A 14,420-nucleotide genomic window follows, 5' to 3' on the forward strand; every position below is an offset into this window, starting at 1 on the left:
CACGATTTTTGTTAATTTCCTTAATTCTTATATAATAGAAAAATACTAGTTGACATAGAATTCTCATAATTACTCATAACTATTGTTAGCAAATCACTTATTGTATATTTGGTAATTGTGCTGTTGAACTTTTACATTAAAACTGCCAGTAATTGTAAGAGAAGATTCGGAACGTATTTATCACGACTTCGATCGACACTGTTTGACATTTATTGAAATTTTGATTTGATAATTAAATATGTCGAGTATGGATGCTGATAATTTGTGAATTAGCAAATGATTGCATTGAAAGTGGTCAGTGTTCAGAAAAGTAAAATATAATTTTTCATTACCCAAACTATGACAGATAAAGAAGATGCTACCCAAAAACCCGAAAATCAACCACTAGACGACGAAGCTCTAGAAAAGTATGTCTATTTTATTACTTGAGATTAGTAAATTGTTTAATATTGCACGAAAATATTTTACATAATGTCCATTAGGATAACAGCGTGAGAAGAAATTTTATGTATACAGGTTTATATTTTTTTTTGTATTTCAGACTCGCCGTAGAAGAATTACTTCGGGAGGCGGTCCAAGGAGCTGCTCGGGCGGAAATAGTGGGACCTTCTGGATGGGTAAAGAGCGCACCACAAAAGTCCAATAAACGTTTCCTTGTTAACACCCTGAGGCATACCGTCAGCTCAAATAAATACTATAGTTCACGCAGCAGCCACAGAAGTTCCTATAGATCATACAGTAAATCACCAAAAAGAGATCACAGATCAGAAACTTCTATTAAGAAAGAAAAATATAGAAAAAAATATTAAAATGGCTGAAACTGATGTAAACGAAATTTTGCGTACACGCATAATTGATGTTGATGAATCGAAATGGAAACCTTCCGACAAGATTCCTCTCATAAATAAAGAAATAGAACAAGCCAAAGCAGAAATGAAAACATTCCTACAGAACAGTGATTTTGATATTGAAACAATGTTACATGAAGGTAAAGAACTCATTATTGAAAGCAAAACTCTTATTTTGGAAATGGAAAGATGTAAAAACCAGATAGAAGAGGAAACTCTCAAAGAGATTTTGGATTCAATGGAAAACCATGACATTATTGGCAAAGAACTAAAATCAGTCAATTTTTGTTTAAACATACTGAATGATGTCCTGCAAATAGGAAATTTTATCAAAGCGTTTGATGTCGGTACAGAATTCCAGAGTTATCTCAAAGCTGTGGAAGCTGTGTTTGATCTGTTGAGGTACATTGAAAAGCCGGCAGAAGGTGTGCAAGATCTGCATCTGTTTGACAGTACAAAAGTAACAGCCCAATTGACTTATAAAAATTTAATTTTCGACATGTGTAAGGAATGGGACAGAATGGTTGCATGTACTAGTGATCATGGTCCTGAATCAACTGTAATTAAAATGAACCTTACATTGGATAAAACCACATCCACTTTGGATGTTTTGAAAGCATTAGATAAATGTGGTACACTGGTAGATAAAATAGCACTGTTTGCACATTTTATTCTACGGGAATTAATATTACCCATAATTCGTAATGATTGTACTGTTTTTGCTGAAACAAGTGAATTGATGACGGTAACAATAGTATATAGAGATAATTACAAGCCACCGTATGACGAGGTTATTACAAACTTACGGTTGCTATTTCATTATCTAAGTGACAGATTGAATATTTCTTTCACTAATTTAAACACACCTATTATAACTATGATAGGCAGATTAGTATGTGAGGAATTTAGAGATGTTCTAGTCAACGACTGTCTTCTTGATACTATACCAAATAATATTGTCCAACTACGAAAATATGACAAGGTTACTAGGGTTGTAGAGGATTTTCAGAATTTCTTACATGCAGCGAAATTTTTCCATGATGAAAATTTCACAATATTGAACTATTTGCAAAATATTGATGAGCTATTTGCTGCTAAGGCGAGCCAACACTTCTTAGTATCGGCTAGGTCACTTATGTTTAATGATTTAAGTGAATCAATATTGATAGGAGTAGAGAATATTCCGGAGGATCCCAAAGATGATGAAAAGTGCGATGATGAGATGATTGAGCAAGGACTAGAGGTGTTTCATCAAACGATTCCAAGAAGCCTGTTCTTTTTCCCACGGTGCATGATATCGAGAGCAGCTCAGGAGTTACTGGATCTGGTGTATGTTGGGATGGAACAGGCTTCACAGTGCTCGTACATCGTCAGTAAGAAGCTGTACTACACTGCTCGGTTGATATTTGAACTTTATGATGCAGTTGTTCCATACCACCATGAAAATTTCCTTCAGACTATCCCACAGTATGCTGGTAAGTTTATACTAATAATATACTTATTTTAAATGTTATATTTTAAGGATGGTCCCAGTGGTAGAGAAGGTCAAGAGTATAGCATGGTATGGGTATATTATAAGAAGGGATGAATTTCATGTGACAAGGAGTTATGGATGTGTGAAATATCACATATAATTTCATATTAGAATTTTTAAATTATGGTTGTATATTAAGCTAGGTAGCAAAGAAGTAAGATTGAATTGAATGGAATGTAAACAATAAAAAAAGATTTTATAACTTTATGCAGATGAAGCTGCATGGAAACAGTTAGTTTACAATCAAATGTGAACTTTGTTTTAGCATTGTTCCACAACAACTGCATGTTTTTGGCGCACCACATGCTGACGTTCGGCGACAGATGGCATTCCTTGATGCAGGGCCGCGATTTGGACTACGCGGTGGGGTTCGTCGACCTGGTGCCGAAGCTGCGCGAGCTCGGCTGCCGACACCTCGCCGCGCATATGCAGCAGCAGAGGAAACAGATACTCGATAATATACGCACTTCCGGTAACATTACCATTAACCAGATAATCTTATATGTTCAACAGTAAATTAAAAATGCAAATTATTTAACTAACTACCCTTAGTAATTTAACTTAGTGGTCGCTACCAGTGGGTAGACTTAAAATTGGAGCTTTTGTTTCTACTTATTTTCATTTATTATATTTTATATTATAGCTTCCCTACATGTTAAGATTTTTTATATAAAAAATATATGGTTATGACTAAAACCTAAACATGCCAATTGAGTGTTATATTCAACTCATATTGGACGATCAATAAAATAGAAAGGGATATGTGGATATGGAGGAGTAGGGAGAGGGGGACATAAGAAGGGGAGATATCCTCTTTGTCAACAAATGCCGGTTCTTGTCAACTTGTAAAAGATATTGCGAAATTTGGATCTATATAAGAATTTTTTATTACAAAAAATTAATCACTTCATTGTCTCTATTGACGTGACATGTGTATTTGTTGATTTTTTTTAAATCAGCATTTCATGTTTACAGATCTGAACTGCATTGTTGTGAAAGACGTTCTCGGCGATAACGCGGAAGCGGCTGTTAGACAATGCCTCAGACAATTGCAGCTACTTAAAAATGTTTGGATTGGAGTGTTGCCTAGAAACGTCTTCATCAGGTAACAACATATCTAGAGTCTTTGTTGTGATTTTATACTAATAACATTAAATTTTAATTGGTCTCATGTTTTAGGTTGATGGCAACACTGATTAATATGTTTATCGATGAGCTGATTCACCGTGTGTGCACTGTCGAGGACATCTCCATGGAAATGGCGACGCAGCTAAATGAAATGTACAGCCTTGTTGTGCAGAAAGTACCTCAATTATTCCCGGTAAGGCTAATTGAAATCAATATACAATTCTAAGAAAAAAAAATAATCAGAACACAAAATATTATTCTACTATATCTTATTTCCAGGATGGGACAGACGTAAACACTTATGTCAAGTCGTGGATAAAACTCCAAGAGCTGGTGTTCGTTTTGGGCGGATCTCTTAGAGATATAGACGTGCATTGGGACGACGGCTCTGGACCACTCGCCAAGCACTTTACTACCGACGAACTTCGAAGTCTCATTAAAGCGCTGTTTCAAAATACACAAATTCGCGCTAATTTACTGTCTAAAATTAAGTAATTTCATTCTTTCATGATTATATTCATTGTATCTGATATTATACGATAATAAATGGCCTTCATGTTTTATTTCTTACCCTATAAAACCCTTTACTCCTTATCCCAAAATTTTTAATTTTGTTGGATAAGATAATTCATGTTTTGTTTTAAATGTTCAACTAAACATCCTATTACATTTATGTTATAACATGGGATTGAGCTTGAATAACAACACGGCAATCCATTAACCAGTAGTTGAAATCTTCTGATAATGGTTTTTCTTAAATGTCTTGTTTTTTATTTTTTTTTAAAAAAGAAAGATATGACCAACCCGCACTGGACCAGCATGGTAAACTATGGCTTAGTCACCTCCTTATAGGGGTAGGCTCTGAGCCCCTCAATCGGGACGTATAGTGAGCTGGTGATGATGAGTTCAGTTTCTTGTCTATGGCACTCCCTTAGCGGATTGGGCCAGCTGGTGATGATGATGATGATGAAAGATATGAGATATTTAATCTTTGGACGTAACAAAATGTGTCATATTGTACACTCTTTGTGCGTCATGTACATCTGTCATTGTCAAATTATTTTTTAAATTCAAAATGTTCAATCAAAACATAACCTTACATTTAATTAAAACTTATTAAAATCTGTTTTAAAAACCCGGTGATTTTTGTTACAAATGGGAATTGAATAAAACAAATATGAGAAGCGTTAAAACTTTCTTCGGACTAAACAGGACTAACCTGATACTCCGTCGCAATGTTACAACGAAAAAGAAAATACCGATTCCAGATGAAGAAGAACAATTACCAAGTAATTATCTCAATTATTATACAATACAAAATATACATTTGCTCAAATGTAACAGATTTAACTATAAATAATCTTAATTTTTCTATTATTATATAATTTTTAGTATTCCAATACCCAATCAGTAAAAGCTCGGATCGTCGGGTGTATGTATGGGGGATGGCAGAGACAGGCGCTCTCGGCATCCACATGCCAGGTAGAGGCAAAAGAAGCAGGAAGTCTTACAGAAATGATTTCTCTCTTGTATGGTATCCCATGAGATCTAGTTTTTGTGAAAGATTTGATGTAAGTAGTTTACTTTGTCACTCATTAACAATATTTAATCAAACACAGAGCTTATGAGGAGTATAAAACACATGACCCCACAAACATCGGGAGGCAGAACCCCAAAAATTTCTTGTACAACTGATTTAACAATAAAATGTTACTGTTATTATTTTATTATACTTAACAAATGCAACAAATTAGTTTGTGTATGTGTTTGCAGGCAACATTTTATCAGTTTAAATTTGCCAATTTTAAAAAGAATTAAATAATTGGTGTACATTTCAGGTTACACAAATAGCTTGTGGGTATGGCTTCACAGTAGCTGCTGTAAAAACAAATGAACAACACAAGCTGTTCGGTACCGGTATTAACACAGACTCACAGATTGGATATCATGCACCGAGAATGGGTCACCCTTTAGAGCTGTTGGTCAGCCCTGCCCCCATTTATATCCCATATAAATCATTAGAAAGTAAGGTAAAATCTTTTAATTACATCTTTTGAATTGTTGTTCTTTAATAGACGTTATAATTTTTTTGTGTTTTTACAATATTGTTAAATGTGTATTTTCAATCTTAATAGTTTCATATTAACTTATAATTAATCACTGAAATTAGTAAACTGTACATAATTTTACTAATAATAGTTATTTAGTAACTAATTTTTATCCATAAAATGTTATTAAAGCACTCTTTTTATTGTACAAAACTATTTTATATTTATAGATAGTGGATTTAGCAGCTGGAAGAGCTCATACAGTAATACTAACAGACAATGAAGGTGTGTACACACTGGGTAATAATGCTTATGGTCAATGCGGAAGGAAGATTAACCCAAAAGAAGAATACAGAGGGAGTATGGTGTCACATAATATTCAAAAACTGGGACAGGAAAAAATTGTTAATGTGTGCTGTGGACAAGATCACACGTAAGGAGAACATTAAAGCAATTTACATTATTTATTTATATACAATGCTTTTAAATATTCCTAAACCATATATTTTTTACATACCTTAACATTTCTGTACTTAAAATATTTTTTAAACTCTTAAATACACATCAAACCATATCTGATTCAGGCTGATATAATTTTAATCAAATGTCACTGATTTTTACAAAATAAAGTAAATGGAATATGTAATGTTTGTAACTTTCAGCTTATTTATGACAGAATCAGGTAAAGTTTACTCTTGTGGATGGGGTGCAGACGGCCAGACAGGACTCGGCACCTTTAATAACCAGGCTATTCCCGCTCTAGTAAAAGGTGATATCACGACTGAGAGGATTGTTAAAGTGGCATCTAGTGTTGATTGCGTGCTGGCACTTAATGGTAAGATTGTTATTTTATTATTATTATTTTGGGTGACACACTAGCAGCTAGTTAGCTGATGCGTGTGTGTTGTATAGCTCGGAGATTTTAATTGTGTTGCATTTTTCTTTGTAAATTTGAAACAAACTAATGTGTTAAATATTTTTAGCATGAACCTGGAAATATATTTACTTCCAGAAGAGCAATAACCATATTAGGCTTAAGATGTGGAGTTTGACCCTTAAAAAATACTTTATCAGTTATATCTTTCAGATAGAGGTGAGCTTTTTGGTTGGGGTAATTCTGAATATGGACAAGTGCCAATGCCTACAAAATGTGATCAAGTGAATATGTCACATGCTTTAGTGCAGTTTACGAAGGGTCTTGGCAAGATAGTAGATATCGCCGCGGGAGGTTCATTTTGTCTCATAGTTAATGGTGAGTGAAATATACTAATACTTTATTTTATGTAAACATTACAATACAATTGAGATGTCTTCTTAATTCGCAATGTTATTTATGTAGTTCAGTTTTCATGGAATTTTATAAGCAATTAAAAAACATGTAATAAAGCAGAGTTCGAATCTCACTCATTGTTCGTTGTTTTGTTTACTAAATATTTTTCGATGTTTTTGAGTAAATCCTACTAAATTTGCAGTCGGGATTTTTGTTTTAAAAATTAAGGTTAATTATTTCACAGAGCAAGGTGATGTGTTTGTTTGGGGATTCGGTTTGCTGGGCTTGGGACCGAATGTTCAGCATTCTGTTACACCTAAACAGATACCTCCAGCACTATTTGGAAGGAACGAGTTTAACCCGCAAAGTGTGGTAGAGATTGTTGCGTGTGGCATTGGACATTTAGCCGCTATCACAAATAATGGAGATCTATACACATGGGGCAGGAATAGACATGGCTGTTTAGGTTTAGGACACACTAAGGACCAACACTTTCCATTAAAAGTATCAATTGGGGCTCATGTGATGCAAGTCAAGTGCAGTGTTGACCACACGGTTGCTATGTGCAAGCCATTTGTTTAGACAAAAATTTAGCTTAAATCTATAAATCTTATTAGAAATAAAATTATTATTTACAATTAACATGTTTGTTTTATTTTTACATATTATTATATTACTTTAAAATTATTTATTATCTCTTAAAATGACAAATGTATTTCTGTCTAATACTAATTTAATGAAAATGTTTAGCCAGCATTTAATATACAATTGGATAGATGAATCTATTGCTATAATTAATTACAATAATAATAATATTAAACTACAATACTTAAACTACCACTTATTTGTTGAAGTCATATTTTCAACACTTCCAATGTTTTTACCACATTCACTATCAATATAGTCTTCAATTGTTAATATTGAACAGGAAACCAGCAACATTAAAATTGTTAAAGCTTTCCTGTTCAATACCACATTAACTATTGTTTGCATTCATCATGGAACGGTTCAAGGGTGCGGAAGTCACGCCATGCAGGTGGCAGCAGTGATGTGTGATGAAGGTGGCAGCCACATCTCTTGCATGGTTCACTAAATAAATTCACATAACTATGCAACCATGTCATAAATGATCGCACCGCTAACTCCGGCATAGTTGGAGAGTAGAAATGAAGCATAGCCGCATGGGCACTGTCAGTCACCTTTCTGAAGACATGATGCCTGGATTCAGTCCAGAGGTCTAAGGTTTCACCATATCCTTTAACCATCACCCATTCCATTAGCAATCCCTTAAAAGCAACTACCGCTTTTAAAACATGGCTTAAATTGATAGAAACAACAGCATTACTTGCAAATGGTCGTGATATTGTTATTTTCATATCATTATAAGATCTGTCGATGTTATTTATGACGTTATCTACTTGTAGCGGTGCCACATTGTGGTTACTCTGAAGTTTACCGCGACGCTTCGTGCCGCCCGAATTTATGTACGATCGTTTCAATGAATTCTGACTTAATAATGTATGAGCAAATGAACTGTATTCGTGGATCTTATCTGTCCATTTGTAACTGTTTACAAGTTGAGTATACAATGCTTGACGATCTTGAGTCGTTTCTTGACTTAAATATGTTGTATTGCCGAGGTTAAATGGTACGGGAATAGGCAGACTGTTGACTGTCTGTTCCAGGTCCCGGAGATTGTTGCTTACGATGTTAAGAAGTTCCTGCAACTCAATGAGAAATTTATCTTTGCCATCTTCACCGTGATCGGCTCGCAGTCCATTAGAAAGAGTTTCGAAAACAAGGCTCACACTCGAACGGACCGTTCGAAGTGAGGTTAATGCAGAGTTCAGTTGTTCTACGTTGATTGCTTGATTCATTTTGTGTTTTTTTTTTTATCTCATAACAGTGTGTATAATAGTAATTATGATATTGAAACAAAATCGCAGTTTCTTAATTAGTTTGTCATCGAAAACTGACAATTTGACGTTTTAAGAGTTTGATGTTGACAAGTTGATAAATGTCAGTGTTGCTAATTCTAAAATCGTAAAATGTACAGATACAGATAAAACGTGACCATAAAGATTGTACTTACCTCCTCACTTCCTTGATTCATTTTTTTTTCTCATTTAAGTTGTTTTCGTCTTTATTATATAGTATTACATTTATCTTAGTTTTAACTTAGATAATTTCAATATTTCACATTTATTTTTACTTAGTTACATTTATGTTTGTCGCGCATTTTCTTGATTTCATAAAAACTAAGTGATAAAACCGTTGGTACATAATTTGCGTTAGAAATAAGACAGATATATCAAGGCAACAAAAGATGCAACTGGGCAATGATTATTCAAATTTATTTGAACTGAACAAGCCTGTCGTAAAAATGCCACTAGTGCTTCTTTAAATACGTGTACTGATTCAACTAGGTATGGCTATACAATTTCGCTGTATATCCATTTCACAATGCAAACGTAATTTTTATTGAAAAACAGTTTTTGTGCGCTTTTGTACGTCTCCAACACAGGCTTTGAGAAAGACAAAGACAAACAAAAAACGTAAAACAGACATGGTAAATTCTTCGAATAAGGCCATATTTAGGGTATCTGGCCCCCTCCTCCACCTTAGATCTTCTAAAATAATCTGTTGGTGCAGCCTATGGTCATTAATATTATTAATAGTACGTAAGAATAACACCAATCCGAAATTTTAACACAAACTTTTAACGTATATGGTGTTGTCACGATATATTATAGACTTTTTAATTTTTAATAAAGATTAAAATACATTATGCAGTAAAGTTTAAACACAAAGTAACTGGAGAATTTAGCGGGCACTACGCGCGCTTGAAATTCAGGAAACATGCGCCATAGACCACAGTGAATTAAAACTATTTCAGCTCTCAAAAACGAAACGTTTTGTTGGCAGTATAAAAACACGGTTTTTAAAAGTTTTATTATTCGAAGAATTCGCCGCACAAAATCTGAAATTCGCCGAGCTTTATGAAAAGGTTCGCTGCTGCGTTTCGAGTCGTTCATTTGGATAAGCTAAAACAAAGAATAGCAGTAAATCCAACACGTATTGTCGATAAGGAAGGTTTATGGTGCAACCAGTGGCATTCACAGTTATAAAACGTGTGTCGCTATTGACTCTTTGCCAAATTCAAAACGTTGTTAAAGATGGAAATACAAGCAATATTTCTTTTATCCAAATTCATTTTCAAAGTTTAATTTAAATTTTTATTAGTTACTCTGTGCTATGAGGATTTAAATAAATTTTACTTTTTAAACAATAAGCTTAAATTAGGTACCAAATGTTCACACTAACATTTTATATTATTGCGTAAGGGCGCAAAAACTCTGAATTTCGCATGCAAATGTGGTTATTGTGGAGACGGCGCGGCAAATTGGACTCGTGAGCTTTTTACTTTTCATTGGATCTCTAAACGTTTTATTAACCATGTTCCTCTGAGCCTTATTGCGCTCTCCATTGCCAGCACACTTTCCTAAGACTTAAAAACTTCGCGAGCGGGAACTTTTTCATAATCTCGTTTGTGGATAAAGATTTTCATAGCACGCTGTTGTCTGAATGTTTAAAAATATATTGTATAATAACAATAATGGTTGATAATAAGGTTGATCGAAGAATTACTTAAAAAACGCTTATCCAAATATTGGCGTCGTCAGGTAGGGTACAGGGTGGAGTAGATTCCTTGCTCTAGAGAAACGAAACATGTGAAATAGGTGTAAAACTACATACTTAATTTTTATTAAAGTATTATTAGTAATAATTCTAACATTTTAAATATATTTATGTTATCAAAAGCCTTGGGTCGAGATCCAATTAAAAATTACTTTCAGTTCACGACTTTCTTATTTTTCGATTTGAAGGTCAGTTGAAGGTTAGGGAATATAAACGCAAGTACGAGTCAAGCTCGGAGAACATTTTGTATCTGTGCAATTAAAATAAAAACATTGTTCATTGTTTTGTTTCGACAACATTACTTTTATTATATTCCATTGTGATGAAAAAACACTTATAGTCTGGAGGCGAAACCGATCGTACCCGATTACCCGCCGATATTTTCCCGCCTTTCTTCAGCTGCCAAGTGTGTTGCGTGTCCAGAGATATTTAGGTCGTTGTCGGTTGTTTATATAAATTGCTCGAATATTATTAAAGGCTTGATACATTAATTTTATTTTTATTTACCACTCAAATCAAATCTTATTTCGCTACAGCTACCTTCATTACTCTCTCTCTTTCTCCGGATCTTTTCCTCGTTCCTGAGGGTCGCGACCGCTCTCCTGGACAATCTCTCGAAGGGTGTTTCTCCAGTCTGTGCGATTCTGGGCAAAATCGAGGGGAAGAGATCCAAAGGACGCCGCCCTATGCGCTGGACGGACAAAATATGCACCACACTCGACACCACTATTCATAACGCCATAAACGTCGCAGAGAATTGCACAGAGTGGAGAAACCTTCATTACTAGTTCTCGATTATATACAATTTTATAATAGGCGACAAGTTAAATTATCTCATTTCTTTCTTTTGAGTAAAGCATCGAAAAGCAAATTATCACAGGAAAATTTCACGTGTTTCGCGTTAGAAATGAACAACGTAGCAAAGCGCTACGCTCAATTGTAGAAAGCGCCTACGCTCAGCGTAGCACGTCTACAACAAAATGACTAGCTTTCTTTTAACCGATAATTAACTTTCATTATACAAAATTATTTTATGTGTAAGTTGTGCGGTCAGTTATTTCAGCACATCATTCATACACGTTCGTTGCATATTTCATCATAATCCCTCGTAGCCAGTAATAACAAGAATAAGGCGATAAGTGCCGCACCTCGTGGCTTGATGAATGAACCACCCACGTAGCGAACGAACGTAGATTAATAATAATATATAAGTCCGCTGACTGCTTCATATTTTGTAGTTATTGTTAAATAACTGAATAGTTAAGGCATTCACATGTATTTGACTGCACAAACTGGTCAACTGTAAGGTCGAAAATCTCAAAACGAAGATATTTTTGTCGACTTTAAGCCCGCTACAGTTAGCTGTCAGTTAAACTGTACAATTAGGGTTTTTCCTACACACGTTCAGTTTTAACTGAACGATTCGAATGTTAAATTAAAAATTTCAAAGAAAACTAAGCGTCTGTATAGGACTTTAATAACAGAGTGTGAACTAAAATAATTACACCTATGTTTTGATTTTTGTATCCTTGTCTTGATAAAGGTTTTAGTAATGATGCAAAGGATTAATTCAGATTAAGTCATCCTACTACTAATTGTTAATCTTCTTCAAGTTTTGTAAACAGTGTTAGCTTAACTGAATAAAAGTAACTAGTGTTTTTCTGACAGAGCTGACTACATTGTGCTGTGTGTATCGCGGTGCAGTGGACACGCGGCGGTGCGAGCCTCGTTTTTCAAATGTTTTTTTCTTTCACAAAGACTTGTTGGTTTTCTCGCGTTGTGTTTTTTTGCAAGCGCTGAGGACCCCCACTCGTTTGCTGGAGTTGTTTTAGTAAGGACTTAGAGGCGAGGATAATGTTGGAATTATTTATTTGATCTGGCAAAATGTATAGTACATCAGAGTTATTTTTGACCAAACGGTCTATTATTATTATTTTATTTATTCAGGATGCATTAATAAATCTTTAAGTACTACGTTTACTTAACAGTGAACTAATATTGTAAACTTCTTATTTCTTCATCTATTTTAGTTATTGTCCTTTGGTGATTGTTTGTGGTTGTTTTATTTCGTAAAAAAAATATAAAAATTTATATTCGGGGCAAATAAAACACGTGGTTCAAGCATCGCTGTAATTTTCGAGTGTCCCAGTGAAACTGTGCGAGGTGGGCAACGGCGGCCCTGTCAAGGGCGCTACGAGACTCGAGCGGCGGCCGCAGCCCGGACGAGGCCTTGAGCTCAATGCTCAGACTCACTGCTGCTCTCTCGCCGACGCCTGTGATGACACATCAGTATTGTTATCTAGATGTTAGCCATCTAATATATAATGATACCATAAAGAGATCGTAAGGTTTATCAAGGGGCAGGGCTCGGGTCGCCGCCGCGCGCACCTGAAGGCTGCGCAGGGCGGCCGGGGCGCCGAGGGGGTGCAGGACGGGGTAGCGAGCGGGGCCTGCGGGAGGCATCGCGCCTAGTCCCGCGCCGAGCGCTGCTCGGGCCGGCCGCGTAGTGTGAAGCAGGCCGCATGAGCGCGCCAGTGTGGTAGCGCAGCGTGCGCGGGTGTGGTATGCCCGCGCGTCGCCGCCATGGCCCCCGTCCTGGCGGCCTTGGCGCTGCTCGCCCTGCTGCCCGGTGAGTGACCGCGCGCAACAGGCCGCCGAGCCTTCGCGCCTCTGTTTACCCCTAAATCGATCGGCGCGATGATGCCAAGGTGTTGTGTTATTCAGGATGTGGTGGCGATGGTCAGGCGATGATGAGGTATGATAAGATTGACAGGTCCCTGGGCGGGCGGAGTGCGGCGTGCGGGGGCACGGGGGAGCAGGTAAACAAGGGCAAAGGGTTAGATGCGAGAGGAAATTAAGCGGAAAAATGTAAAGGGCGAGAAAATGTACAGATGACAGCGGCAGCTATTTTGGGGGAGATAAAAATATTTTCTTTGACGTTGAAAAAATACGAAAGCATAAAAATTTTGTACTTAAACAATAAAAAACTGTACTTTATAATGCAGAGTTGATTTCATTAGGATGTCTCGAGTAAGACATATAAGATAATGTGTAAGACATGATTGTTTCTTAACGATTCCACTAGAATCAAAGCAAGCAGGCGAGGCTGTATGACACGGTACCAATTTCACGCTCGAGGCGTGTAATCGAACAGATATTTTATGGTGTTAATTTCCACGGCGATTGCTTTTATGAGGAGCAATCTTTCTCATGTACTTATATATTGTTTTAAATATTTACACGATAATTTTATTAAATTTTGCGTTGAATGCTGCTTTGTTGAAATTAATTGTCTATAAAATTATTACCACATTAAATTATTAATTAACAGTAATGATACGCGAAACTTAGACAAATTAAATTTATTTTTAATTGCTAATTATGGTTGTCTGTCTCTACAGTAATCCGTTAAATGCTTTTCTAATTGTAAAAAAACAAAGATCAAATAATGTATTTGATTTACAAGAAAAACAAAGGTGATTTTCTGTATAAAACTTCAAATATCTGTATGTACTTCTGAAAAGTAGATATACGTTTGCTTTAATCTAAAACAGTTGAGTTCACGAGTTTTGTGAAACCGAACTCTGAGTTTTGTTGGGTTTATAAAACGTCGAGAATAAAAAAGTAATTCGGGTTGACATCGTCTTTGAAATCGGCGGAAAAGTAAGTGACGTTGAAAAAGAAACAAAGAAACAATAGCACTTTAGTCTTTGGTAACGCTATCGCTTTTCATTTCGACGAGAGCATTGTTTTCTAAGAGCTTATTTAAAAGTTTTTGTTTTTTTCTTGAATTATCTTGCTCCTTAAAATTCATGGAAGATTGAGTAATTATCCCATTTGGTAATCTACGTATACTATTATAATAAAGCGTAAACACACACTTCTTTGTTGTC

The 14,420-nt window shown here is 35.6% G+C and overlaps 5 protein-coding genes across 5 annotated transcripts in view; 4 read left to right on the top strand and 1 right to left on the bottom strand.

The window, feature by feature from the left end:
• Positions 1-168: 168 nt before the first annotated feature.
• On the top strand, positions 169-825 carry LOC106099326. The gene is made up of 2 exons (XM_013277841.1): positions 169-407; positions 542-825. Exons 1-2 carry the CDS (start codon positions 340-342, stop codon positions 807-809), a joined length of 336 nt encoding a protein of 111 aa, XP_013133295.1. The 5' UTR covers positions 169-339; the 3' UTR covers positions 810-825.
• Positions 791-4,061, top strand: LOC106099325 (centromere/kinetochore protein zw10 homolog). Its single transcript, XM_013277840.1, has 5 exons — positions 791-2,323; positions 2,648-2,854; positions 3,358-3,487; positions 3,562-3,703; positions 3,790-4,061. The coding sequence occupies exons 1-5, from the start codon at positions 811-813 to the stop codon at positions 4,003-4,005; spliced, it is 2,208 nt and encodes a 735-aa protein (XP_013133294.1). The 5' UTR covers positions 791-810; the 3' UTR covers positions 4,006-4,061.
• Positions 4,062-4,598: 537 nt separating this feature from the next.
• LOC106099290 (Williams-Beuren syndrome chromosomal region 16 protein) lies at positions 4,599-7,470 on the top strand. The gene is made up of 7 exons (XM_013277793.1): positions 4,599-4,799; positions 4,903-5,081; positions 5,349-5,540; positions 5,789-5,991; positions 6,221-6,393; positions 6,646-6,810; positions 7,073-7,470. The coding sequence occupies exons 1-7, from the start codon at positions 4,688-4,690 to the stop codon at positions 7,408-7,410; spliced, it is 1,362 nt and encodes a 453-aa protein (XP_013133247.1). The 5' UTR covers positions 4,599-4,687; the 3' UTR covers positions 7,411-7,470.
• A 46-nt stretch (positions 7,471-7,516) lies between these two features.
• Positions 7,517-8,820, bottom strand: LOC106099291 (mediator of RNA polymerase II transcription subunit 27). Its single transcript, XM_013277794.1, has one exon. It carries the CDS (start codon positions 8,703-8,705, stop codon positions 7,809-7,811), a length of 897 nt encoding a protein of 298 aa, XP_013133248.1. The 5' UTR covers positions 8,706-8,820; the 3' UTR covers positions 7,517-7,808.
• A 4,280-nt stretch (positions 8,821-13,100) lies between these two features.
• The window catches only part of LOC106099292 (neuronal acetylcholine receptor subunit alpha-7-like), a 74,755-nt gene continuing 73,435 nt past the window's right edge, over positions 13,101-14,420 (top strand). The window contains exon 1 of the mRNA XM_013277795.1: positions 13,101-13,156. Within this exon, the coding sequence (XP_013133249.1) occupies positions 13,111-13,156 (46 nt within the window). The 5' untranslated portion in view covers positions 13,101-13,110. The remainder of the gene's footprint in view (positions 13,157-14,420) is intronic.

Source organism: Papilio polytes, unplaced genomic scaffold, assembly GCF_000836215.1.
Source record: "Papilio polytes unplaced genomic scaffold, Ppol_1.0 DF824135.1, whole genome shotgun sequence".
Taxonomy (NCBI): domain Eukaryota; kingdom Metazoa; phylum Arthropoda; class Insecta; order Lepidoptera; family Papilionidae; genus Papilio; species Papilio polytes.